General features: G+C 50.0%; 1 protein-coding gene across 1 annotated transcript in view; it reads left to right on the top strand.

The window, feature by feature from the left end:
* The first annotated feature begins 812 nt into the window (after positions 1 to 812).
* Positions 813 to 13,117, top strand: part of LOC149341903 (motile sperm domain-containing protein 2-like) — a 46,793-nt gene continuing 34,488 nt past the window's right edge. Inside the window, exon 1 of the mRNA XM_089544199.1 lies at positions 813 to 1,282. Within this exon, the coding sequence (XP_089400325.1) occupies positions 1,168 to 1,282 (115 nt within the window). The 5' untranslated portion in view covers positions 813 to 1,167. The remainder of the gene's footprint in view (positions 1,283 to 13,117) is intronic.

Raw genomic sequence — 13,117 nt, forward strand, 5'->3', positions numbered from 1 at the left:
ATTTGTTCTATACGCATTATCACGCTAATAACCCATGTCACGGGTCGGCCGTGTGCGACATGCGAACTCGAGTGTTCGGTTACTTTTGCTTGTGAGCCGTTTAGAGTGCTTTCGTCGCACTCCAGGGGGGGGGGGGGGGGGGGGGGGGGGGGGATAATTTAGAACTGTCACATGCTCTTCAACGTTAATCGCTCTTCAACGTGAATTCTTTGTTCCTTCACTCCCACCACTGTCTGCCTCTTTTTTGCCGAAAGAAGGCATGCAAAACCAAGAATGCTGTCGAGCTCGCGCTTGTGCGCTCACAAAAACAGCCCTTCCATCCGAGCGGTAGCGCGATGCCCGCTTGCAAGTTAGGACAAGAGAGTTCTCCGGCGCTTACACAGTGGGGACCGTAGCGCGCGATGCATCTTTTTCACCCTTCGTGGGAAAGCAATACGGCCCGTGCGGTAGAGAAGCCAACAACCTCGGCTCGCCGCGAACCGGTGAAAGCGAAAACGACGGGTACCCCTCGCTGATCGGTTGCTCTGCCGGGCGGCGTTGTGAGGAGGAAGCATGTAAAAAAGAAAAGAAAGTGCATGCAAAGGCTTCAGTAAAGCGGAAAAATAAAATAAAAACTGCGTATACTGCTCTAACGTGCGGGAGGAAGTGGCAAGGACCGCCGCCGCCCGGCTGCGGCGTCTGCAAACATAAGTGATGTGCAAGGAGGAACCCGTCACGTGACAAATGACGTCGGCGCATGTCATCCTCCTCTCTTGCCAATGTTTGTGCGTGCGTGCGTTTTTCGCGCGGCGTCGCCGGCGTGCCGACCTTGGCAGGCCCTCCTCAGCGTCGCAGGGCGGCTGGTATAAAGAAGTGAACGGGCCGCCGAGAGGGAGCTTTGGAACGTTGCGCGGTGCGAACTTGGACTCCTTTCTTCCGAGACGCTGAGAAAAGCGGCAGCAGCGCTTGACATTGGCCCACGATTGCTTCCGCTCTCATTCGTTTCCGCGCCTCCGCAGCTGACGCCGCACGCGATCCACGGGGTGGCAGCAGACGACAACCGCCTGTGACAGACGACGACGACCGGCGAGGACTACTTCTGCAAGTGTGACAAAAAATCGGAGAAGTGAAAAAAAGAAGCTTTTTCTATATTCGCAAGGATTGCCATCACAGAGCAACAGTATCATCATGCCACTGCTGAGGCCAGGAGACGACGAGTTCGGCGAGCACGATGTCATAGTGACGCGTGATCAAGTGGAGGAATTCCGGACCAAGATTCTTGAGGAGATGGCTCAGCACCCAGGTAAGGAGAGTTTTCTACTTGTGGGTGGTTGGAAGTGGCGCAGATACTGGACGCCTCACCGCTTTACATATTCATTCTTGAGACAATGCTCATCTCTTCCACATGTTCATCTTTAAGGTTGATTTTCAGGACGTTGCATTGTGCACAGCCTCTGTCAGAAGTATACACCCCGAGGGGTTTTCTGATAAGTCGTTCAAGTGACCTAACGCTGGCGATGCAAAATAATTCACACTCTTTGGCCCAGAAACAAACCTATTTATTTTGGCAAAAGGGTACACATGGGCGTCGTCTGTCCAGTGAGAACCGAATATCAGCTTACATCCGGCTGCATGGCTCGAGACATCAGCAGCGGTTGTAGTTACGCCGCTAGGTTACGTCAGCCGCTCCGTGACTCACTGTCGCGGCAGCTTATAGCAATCTCCATTTCGGAAAGCAGCAGATGTGGTGCTGCGGCCACCCACAGATTGTAGGGACAGCAGCTGCTTGTGACTCATCCGTGCTGGCAGCTTTCCAGACACTATCTGATATTGATGATCGCTTGTGCGAGTCAGTCGACAGATTACAGAGCAGGGACAAAAGTTTCTATTGGGTCGAGAAATATATTGAAGGGCAACCACGGATATCCGCGACGAAAGTGCTGATTGCCTTCATTTTGTGTGCGGAGCTCCTAGCTGATAACACGGATGTGTCAATACAGAGATTATACAGCTTTGTCCAATAATACTTAGCTGATAATAAATGCAGCTTTGTCGGAAAGTCATACCAGCAAGGCTTCGCACCGGAACTGATATTTTATTTTTGGTTTACCAGAAATCCTGGAGCCCAGAGCTACAGGCGAAGACTGTAGCTACAGGCCGATAAGACTGCCTGGCGGAGCTCTGGGCGCCATGTAAAGATACGAAACACCGGTTTAAAGAAGATGAAGTCCATTAATAATAATATTAATAATAATAATAATAATAATAATAATAATAATACTTTATCTCCACCAGATCAAATTCAATTTGAAGGAGGAGGGGGAAAAGAAAGCGGCAATACACTTGACGGAGTTCTCACCTCCTGTTCACACGGCAGTGGCAGGGGACGAGAACTGCCTCGTGTACTACTATATTGAAAAACTCTTTCAGTATAACACGTTCAATATACATGAATAAAAAACAGAAAAAAAAACAAAATTGCGCGCAGTCAAACAAAATACAAGGGACTATAAGCAATGAACGGCACAATAAGCGGGTAAGCATCAAGAAACCGGAAAAAGGGTGGAAAGCACTATACAACAGCAGGTGATGCATTAGCAATAACTGAAATTAACAATAATGCTTCGCAGAGAGGAAATAGTAATTTGAGGGAAGCTACGCTAGCTTCAATTAACTGACTGGTTTATAAAAACGGTAATTGATAACTAACCCTTTGACGGCAGTCATTTGCTCTTGCAAATGGTAAAACCCACTGTGGTTTACGATAACAGTTCTAAATGAATGAACAGCTTTAAAAGCTGGAACAGTGTGCGGTTGGTTTTAGATTTCATGGGATCTAACGTCCCAAAGCGACTCAGGCTATGAGGGACGCCGTAGTGGAGGGCTCCAGATAATTTCGACCACCTGAGGTTCTTTAACTTGCACTGACATCACACAGTACACGGGCCTCTAGCATTTTGCCTCCATAGAAATTCAGCCGCCGCCGCCGGTATCGAACCCGCGTCTTTCGGGTCAGCAGCCGAGCACCATAACCACGTAGCCACTGCGGCGGCCCGAAACAGCACAGGAGATCGTCTGCATACGATACTTAGCTCCAATGGGTGGAGTGACATACCGTGTGTGGCAGGTACCGTGAATCATATTTTATGAATTTTGCTTTGAAGGAATGAAAGATCAAAGTAAGTAATCTGTTGGCGAAAGAAAATAATTCGAAGCGGAAGTTCGAATCTTTGTGCGCTCGTTTTTAAGAAACTGACACCGAACGAATGCAACATTTGATGCCGTAACTGTTACGACACTGTTACGGCAGATTACAAATTTTAAAGAGAGGGAGAGAGATTAAGCGTTGCGCCTCCGTGCTCGTTGACAATCTATAGGCAAATCTGTGCCAACGGAAGGCCATATCCTATCGCACCCTCGATTGCATCACCGGACGCTCTCGGCTAACAGTGCAGGAAACAGCTCTGTGTAGGCAAACACGCGCAGCTTTTCAAGGCACCGCACTTTGTCTGTTTTGCTTCGCCTCCATCGACCTCATTTCTTTCTTTACTCCGGCCTTGCTCCGCTGCATTACACTGTAGGTTGTGAGCGAATTGGCGAGGTTAAATCCTTTGTGCGTGCATTCGGGGTGCTTCGCATCTGCGATCTTTCTGTGCCGCGGTCTTTTCACCCTCGTCGACCGTAAACCGTCAAAAACATCGCCCCCCCCCCCTCATTTTCAGCCCACAGTATGGCTTATGTTGAGCAGCATTGCAAGCCGACCTCTTGACAGATCCGTGACTTTTTCTGCTCATTTTTATTTTTCTCTCGCACTGGAAACTTGAGCCCGCACAAATAACGAATGTGATGCGCTACTTGACTCTTTCGGTACATAGTTGGGACAACCAAGCGATCAGCCTAGGTAAATAAAATTTAGTAGCACGGAGAGTATAAGCGGCAGGTTATAACCTCTAAAGGGAAGCTGAGGACGACTCCGTCCAGTCATTCTCTGGCTTTTTCGGGGCAGACAGAGAAGGACTGGTTATGAAGTGTGGTGAAGCATAGCCTCCGGTATCCGCGAGAAAACTTCGGTGTCTACGCACGCAGTTTGCTTGCAAAATCGGTCGATGATGGCGAGATCTGTACTTAATTTTTTGGTCTTTTCTAGCCTACCAAATCTCGTCTTCGGTGAGAGCGGCTTCTTTGTCGTTAGAATGACTGGCTGGCTTCAATCTGTCCTCATTTCCCCTCGAACGAGCTGCGGTACGAAACCTGGTTATTAATATTATTAATGTACCAAGTGACGTGAAAGAAGTTCTGTATATCTCAAACGTACGCTCAGTTTTAGAATACGCAACGGTAGTGTGGGATCCAGCGACTGGAATCCTTACCGAGAAACTAGAAGTGATAAAGAATCATGCAGCACGTTTCATTTTAAACACTTATGATCGTCACAGCAGTATCAGCGCTATAAAAAAGCATTTAGGATGCGATTCCCTACAGCTTCGTCGTACCTTCTTCAGATTAGTCTTCTTAAACGACACTATGAACAAAAAAATTGGCATTAAAAACTACCTTTATGCAGAAATCGTGTGTACAGTATGAGCAGCAAGTTGTCGCGGCTTCCGCAGTGGGGGCCCTGTATAGTGGTGGGAAATTTTGCATTTAGCTGGCGATAGAAAGCACATGGCTTGCTACGGTGTGTATCCCGGCAAATACAATTGCTGTAAAGCGCGGACGTCACTCCGCCTGTGAGTTCCAAGAAAGTGCCTCTGTGTGTACATTGCCTCTGGAGGTTGGAGTCGGATGTCGAGAAACGACGGATAAGTGCCGCAAGAATAAGATGCGCTTTCTGCGATGAACCGCCGCGTTCGTTGCAAACTTTGCAAATGTCGACCCTTTAAAGCGAACGGGGTTCTCGTAGTATAACGTCAGCGCACAGCCTACGTCAGTGTGACACTATGCGAGAGGAGCGGGGATGAATGCCTCCGTTATGACCACGAGGCCGCGGACGCCTGCGGGAGCTACTGCTGCTGAGCTGCGCGGGCTGTACGGTACTTTGCGCGGTGTAACCTACGTTGTCATACATGGGCTGGCGGCCAACTCTTGTCCATGTGGGGACAGGGCCGGTGGAGATCATTGGGAGGGGCCTGCAGAGGACAATGAATCTCTGGGTGCGTGACAGTGTACACGAGCCACGCCATTACATCAAATCTCTCTTGCATTTCGGAGCCCAGAGAGCCACACCGGCGGAGGCGAAACACGTGTGCGCTTGAAGAAAACGTCACTCTCGTCAGTAAGCCTCACAACCAACTCTTGATTCCTGGCTCCTGACATTCACCCACATTCCTCCAGCTGTTTTAGGGCCCGGTTAGCGGGCCAGCGCGGACGGCGTCAGCTGCCCGCCACGCGCGTCGCAAGGCCGTGGCCGGAGGACACGTATCAGAGGCCGCCTCATGCTCCTGCGTCCGCCGATAAGGGAGGACGATAGCGATCGGCCGTGCATTTACTGCCCTCACATCTTCGTGTCCCTGACTGCGCTCCGGTGGGTACGTATACTGTCGCCACTGACGTGTGTGTACTGGGCGGCGATCTGGGCTGCATGGCGGTTATTTAATTTATTCTCGTTTTTTTTTTTTTGCACTCCCAGACACATCGGACGAAGCCTTGCCTTTTACTGTCGAGTTTTGCCGTAATGGAAGCAGCGTGTACCGGACGTCGACTGCGCACGCGCAGTGGTCCCACCTTGCTCCGCCTGCATGCGCTTACGCTGGAACGCCTACTCCATGCTAAAACTCTCTTCATGGCAAGTCAAAAGGCACCATCACAAGACGGCTGTTGGCCCTTCGTTTTGGGGTTTTCTTTTTTTACATTTCGGAAAATCGGGATATGTCGGTTTATTGGAAATTCGGGCAGAAATCGAATTATTCAGCAAACATTTCTGTAAATCCAGTTTTTTGTGTTTTTTATTATTCGGGACGCGAAATTGCCTATTTTTGGCTCTGTTTTCCAAAAACAACATCGAAATGCCAGGTAGCGAAAAAAAAACTGCTCACCAAATTAGATTTTTCTCACCTATCGCAATTATTTCGGCGCATAAACTCCTACGCGCGCATGCGAGGCCTGCTTGCCTTGTATACTCTCATGCGAAAGCACCCATTAAACATCACAGGTGCTGTTTTAAACAGACAAGAGCCCTGGAGAAGGACGTCGTTGGCGTGGATAGCGCTCGATACATGATGCCGGGGAAATGCCTGTTCAATACCAGTATTTTGTCGTCTCGCTTCTGAAACTTCCTTTCCGAACATATCCTGAAGGTAATTCACGTCATGAATAAAAAGAAAGCATTCAGATCACCAGTTGAAAGAACACTCCTCTGGAATAAACACAGAATATCCGCTGTGTCATTAGCTTTGTTCAGGAAAATGTCCAGTCCGTATGCCTTTCGCGAGCTTCGCGTATAATAATTGTCTTAGACGCTTATGCGCCACTGAACCAAACGCACAACAAAATATATGCCCTTTCACATATCTTAACGAGCCCCTCGTCCTGTTGCCCTTGTGTGTTCTCTAGAAGGGGCATTTTAGGGAAGAAATCGGGTTTAACCCGGTTTTTAAAAAAATGCGTTCGGGGTGCAAGGGTCGCCTGAAATCGGGCTTTACCCGAAATCGTGGGGCTCTGAACATGTACACTCCATCTTAGAAGTTCCTTGTGGGTGGCGTCCTCAGCCAATCAGGAGAGCGTGTCAGACGTGCTCCTCCGCGCCTCGTCGTCTGCGTGTTGTCGACTCGCGGCATGCACAGATGTGGTTAGAAAAGAGTACACACCAACGCTGTCAACTTACCATAAGCGTGTGCACTCTTGCGTATACGCTAAACGCAAGCATTTTGCGGAACGGAGACGCAGCGCTAAGCTCAGCCTCGCTGCGCTATCTGGTTATTGAAACGAGTATAAAGTTTCTGTCCACACACTGCTGCTCTTCTTTAAGCCTAAAAGCGGCAGAATCGTCGCTCTAAATGAAAAAATACATCAAATTTATCGTTCATACGTTTTGTTATAGGTGGGTTTAGACGAAGAGAAAGCCCGATGCTCCATGTATGGCCAGTGAACGCACTGAAAACGACAGTAACAACGACGAAACCAATCTGAAGCGACGGGTTCTGCTTCGAAGGGCGCCGCCATTTTGGAAGAGATATTTTGGCGTACGCAAGAGCCTCGGAAGTTAAGCCTGGGATATAGCGCACGAAACGCGATTGTACGTAAGGTTCGACTCTTATTAAATCGCGTCTGGAACACGCACACTAAGAAGCGCGCTATTTTTACAGCGTACTCTATCCCATATGGCCATTTTACACTGGCACTACATTATGCAGCGTCAGAGCATCGCCTCTGCGCTCATGGCAGGTTTGGTAGTGCTGCCAGAAATGAGATGAAGTATAAACGCTGCGCTCCCTGATCGGTGGTGGTGTCGCCGAAAGCGATGCCAGTGAGACCCCGATAGGTCAGGGAGTGAGCGCAACGGTATGCTCTCAACATCAGTAGCTAGCAGCGGAGGGAAATTTAACCTGCCGTCGCGCCCACTTAGAAATTCACCCCCGCGGAATGGGCGCCCTCATACGCGGGATAGTTGAGACGAAGCCCTGGACGGTCGTCCGGTGTGCTGGTATACCTCGTGAGCCACGAAAGCGGCCTCGAAAGCAAGAGCAGAGCGTATACAATCACTTCCAATCTGCTTTTCACGATTTCCTTCCAGATTTGCGTTCCGTGCTCACTATAACGCCGCGCTATGCAGGTTATTTATTTATTGATTTATTTATTTATTTATTTATTTATTTATTTATTTATTTATTTATTTATTTATTAAAGATGCTATCAGTTCGGTCAGGAACAACATAGGAGTCATGTAACAAGGGTAAGGAAGAGAACAAAAAGGTGAAAATAGTAAAAAAACAAGCGCCGTCCAGTCGATATTAAGTTTAAACACTTCTATTGTGGGACTGATCTGTTCGTAACAAACAAAAAAAACCTGCGCGAAAATCTCGGCAAAGAACAACGTGAGAACAACGTGTTTAACACAATGCCAAAACCATATTACATCAGGCTTACTTTAACAATTCCAGAACACCAGCAGAGAACTTATCTACACTTGACGAGAATACTACATGTTCTGGTAGTTAGTTCCAGTTTTTCCCTGCTTATTCATGTGTGCTATATGTTATGTAGGTAATGATCTTATAGAAAGGAATCACTCTTTTTTTTTTTGTTGTTTCCTTCGGTGTTGAAGAGGGAGCAGGTTAGCTAAATTATGGAGTAGCTTTACCGAATCTTGTCGTCGGAAGCGAGCATAGATAAAATGATGTGGGCGTCGCTGAAACTACTCCAGTTCGGTTTGGAGTGTTTCAGCACACGGATTCCGCACCTCACACGCATATTCCATTATTGGGCGCACCAGCATCTTATAAGCCGCAAGTTTAGTGCCCTGTGGCATGTTTAGTGACCGCCTAATGAATCCCAATATTTTGTTCGCTTTGGCGGCTATGTTAAGTACGTGTGCGTTCCAACGCAGGTCTAACTAATTGTCACTTGTCACTCCCTAGTATGTGTATTCTGTCACTCACCCAATTCAGTTTGTTGTCTTGCCGTGAGTAATGAAATTCAAGTGGCTAGTGTTCGTGTGTGATTGTAATACATGATGTTTTACTGGGGCTTAACGATATTCGCCACTTCCTACACCATTCGTTAATATTGAGCATGCAGGCAACCACTGAGCTTGACGTGATCTTCAACGGAGTTTTCTCAATTCCAACGCTCCCTTACTATACGTTCCTGTTGAAATTCGCGTTTGGTGACTCGCCTGCGACCCGCTACGTGCAGGCACTCATCTGGGCCGGACGTATCCGTGCCCTTCGCAAATGCTCGGCAGACCGGGGTGCCGTTTATGTACTCCAGCAAAACTAGAGCCGGGGAGATGCGAAAGCAGGGCGCTGCCACCGTTCCCTGGGCGTAGGATGAAGAGGGCGGCATCCGATATTGGTTGTGCCCTGCCGTCGGGTCAAGGCCCGAATCCGTCCCAAGGGGGCAGACGGACGCTATTATGCACGCTGTTGGCCTGCATGTTTGCTCTCCATACCGCGGTGTAATGAGAGACCTTGCGCTCAACGATGCGAGCGAGGAGAGCCACCCTTTGCACGGATGCATTGCGCGTGTCGCTATGCTGCCTCTGATTCGAGACGTGTGGCGCCCCCTGTGAGGGGCGGCAGGCAACTGCTGAGTGCATTATCCTCCAGACCACTAGCCACTTACAGAGGGAATCAAGGACGAACACATGCGGCGACTACAGCCAGCAGATCCACATGCCTGTGTGTCAATTCAGTGCGCTTTTTTATTATTTCTATGCGCGCAAAAAACGCCCAGTTGTACTTGAGGTGCGAAAAGTATGTGCACAACGCAGTTTATAGCGCAGCTCTTAGGCGCTCGTTCATGGATTCCGCGTCGTAGTCGTCGTCTGCGTAGTCGCCTCCTGTCATGGCCAAAGCGGAGGAATGGATGGTGGCTGCAGATCCCGAGGTGCGGCTGTAGCAGCGTAACACAACGCCTGCCAGCGATGGCGTATGGAGAGCTGAGCGCTAATTTCGCGTTACTGGCAATCTTTCAATTCCTTCGTTGCGCTTCTCTGACGAGAGCTCCGATAGAGACCCATGTATTCTTCGAGACTACCATCCCACCTGTTCTTCCAAGCTGACCAATGCGACCATGTCTGTGCTGCGTGCTAGACGCGTACTATAACGTGTTTCAATGGGATAGCATTAGATGTCGGAAAAATCTGTCCGTCTGTCTCAAGCCTCGGTTGGAAGGTGGCAAACAGGAGAGACGAAGAGATGGTCGGTGGCACCCACGCTCTGAGGCCGGCAGCAGCTGCTGTGTCCGGGCGGAACAGCGCGCACTCTGCCACATCTGTCGCATTCTCGTCGTCGATCTGCGCGAACGGAGTCCTTTTGTGGGAGCGTTTTCTCGCCAGCTTACATTTCCGTTTGTACTTGTGCCGCGGCACACCCACCCTTCTTTTTGTTGTTGTTGTCTAGCGGCATGTATATGCCGCAGAAAATAAAAGTAGAATGAAATAAGCACGCGGTCTGACGCGTTGAGAGGATTCAAAATAACGGCAGGCATCCCTAATGAGGCAATGCCTTTTTGAGGTAAAACACTTCCCGCTTTCCGTGTACTTGTTCATGCGTTTCCTAAACTGCAAAGGGATCAAAGGCACCACGCTTGGCTTCGATAGAAACATGCCCTGCTGAGACGGGTCCAGAAGATACGTGACATAAAGGCTACATTGCAGTGTCTCCGTTTAATAGTGACGCAAGAACGGTGTGAAAAAGATTCCAGGCTCACCCTTCACAGGCGCCATACAAAAAGTACCATGCTAACGTCCTGGCGGACGAGAAAGAGCGACATAATGATGAAAGTTGCAGCAGCGTGAAAGCAACGTCACTATGTGTGTCGTACGCGTACGTGTGCCGCTCAACTGAAAGCGCCTCTTTGAAGGAAACAGTGAGAGGAGCAAAAAAGGAAGAGGAAAAACTGCGCGTGAAAGTTGACTATAATGGCGTCATCGCATCGCATTCTTCCTCGGCGGTTCTAAATCAGCTGTGCCGGCGTCTGCCACGAATATATATATTTTTTTTTCCTGCATCTCTCGTGTAACGCAACTTTATCCGGAACATCCCTCGCAGCGAACTGAAATTAAAAAGAAGGCTGTTCATTACCGCGCTCGCTTGCCCGTTCGCTAACGGACATTCACTTCTCTTGGGCCGTTCGAAGACACCGCTCAGCGACAGTCATTGGAAGTTTAAGCCCTGGATATTTTCTCCAGTGAAGCAGGCCAGTGAAAACTTGACATTACCACTACGACCAAACGGGCGAGTTGGTGAAGCATTTCCTAAGGGTAAACAGCGCGTGAAAGACGTAGACGGAAAGCGGAGGAAACACAGGACAAGCGCTGACTCACCACCGAAGGTGTAATCGCAGGAACCAAGGCAATGTAAGGAAAGCGCTGCCAATCAATCAAACAAGCAAGCAACCAAACGCACATGTTGCTACATGGTGTCAAGGTATGGAACCTCTTTGTCATGCGGGGATACAGACTGCTTGCTGACACACATCATGCTGAATCATCACTGACTTGGCCAGATCTCTGTTCTGCTACCTAGCGTTTATGCTTTTTTTTTTCATTTGTTTCTCTCACTGTGTTTTTTTTTTTTTTCAATGAAAACCTCGGACATGCACGATCTTAAAAACATGTGCCTCTCGCGAAAACTTACAGAAGTTCGCAAGGTAACCGCCGCAGGAGAATCGTAGCTCACTGCAACATTGCTGAGGTTGGCAAAAATTCATTATTTGCCCAGCACACGCAACAAAGGGGTTTGAGAGGAGGAGAGGTCGGAGCCGGAATAGCTTTGAGGGGAAGAGGGCAATGGCTTCCCACACACCATCCCTCTCTACGCGCTCACATCCATGCCACATGGGTGATCATGTGCCAGGCGTGTAAGCATGGCTCGTGAACACGCAAAATGAAGATCAGCTGCATGTCAGAAGTCGAAATTTAGGGCCCGCTGAGTAATAAAGAGCTGAGTCGGAGCCTGCCACGGTGGCTCGGTGGCTAGGGCGCTCGGTTACAGGTCCGGAGTACCCGGGTTCGAACCTGACCGCGGCGGCCGCGTTTCGATGGCGGCGAAATGCAAAAGGCGCCAGTGTGTTGTGCGATGTCAGTGCACGTTAAAGATCCCCAGTTGGTCGAAATTATTCCGGAGCCCTTCACTACGACAGCTCTTCCCACCTTTCTCCTTTCCCTCACGGCGCCGTTGAGGTGCCCACCATGAAGTGAGACAGTTACTGCGCCATTTCTGTTCCTCAAAAACCCCTAACTTGAGTCGGATATCGTATACGTTCGGCGAAGGAGAGAGATGGGTTGTGGAATGGAAAGGCCTAGATATTGCCCAGTGTAGCGAGATGTCGCTAGCTGCTCAGTATTGAGCGGTGTTACGGAAATAAAGAAAAGCTGTGGAGAGGCATCGTGATGACGGACGGTCAAGACTAACGAGAGGGAGCTCACATTCGCTCGCGGCAAAGGGTCACCCCGCATTGCCCACTGTGGGCAACTGCTGCGTAAAAGTACCGCTGCTGCCTCTATCGCACGAACATCCCCCACCCCAGATAAACGCACGAGACAAAGGCCGTTGTACAAGCGCACTCCCCACTAAACGTGGCTCTCGCGCTCAACGAGGGCATACTCGCAGCGGCAGCGAGCACTCACCGCAGGAGGGACGGGCCGCACAGCCGCATAGTGGGATGTACAGACCGAGTGCGAGCCCACTGCGTTGCAGGCTTGCTCTGGGAGCACAGTACCCGGAGTGCCGATAAGGATTCCCCACTGTCTCTCTTCTCCCTACGCTGTCTGTACGGTGTGTCTCCATGGCTCGAAAGGAGGGCCGCAAGGCACAGAGCCATTCGACACGGCCGCCGAGATAGCGTCGTTACTCGCAGAAAACCTTCGGCGGCCCAGCTTCCTAATGGCACCTGCAAGGCGCTGCAAAGAGCCTGGGCAGGCTCGATAGGCTTCGCTGGGGCAAAGCGAGTCTTCCCTCTGAATGCGAAAGGAACCGCTTTTAACCTTCGTGCACGCCTTCCAGGGAAAATAGCATGGGGACAAAAAAGCAAAAGCTTGTCAAACCGTGGACAGCGCAAGAATACGGGAGGAACGCCATAATGAGCCATCGGGGCAACGGCCTGCGACACGGCTTCCGCAACAGCCAAGGAGATGGGCCTCGCTCCCCGCCCCAGGGACAATCCCCAACCGATAGAGTGTGTCGTTAGGGGAGGCACCTGAGGAGATGCGCAGACCGATAACGATGCCTTTCAGTGCTTCCCACTTGAACGAAAACCCCTCTGTGTGCGTGTGAGAGGGGGACACTCGATGGTAACTATAAATAAAGTTGGCGTCCTCAAGCAACCTCGCAGGTGGCGGTTAAATTAATGACTGGTCGCGCGAGGTTGCTCGGCAAGATCAACTTGGAACGCACAAACCCCACCGGTGGCAGCAGCACCTGCCATCGCACGGCAGTGGCGTATCGCTTAACCGCTGCACCACTGTGCCAGGTAT

Source organism: Amblyomma mixtum, chromosome 5, assembly GCF_055824585.1.
Source record: "Amblyomma mixtum isolate Tamu chromosome 5, ASM5582458v1, whole genome shotgun sequence".
NCBI lineage: Eukaryota > Metazoa > Arthropoda > Arachnida > Ixodida > Ixodidae > Amblyomma > Amblyomma mixtum.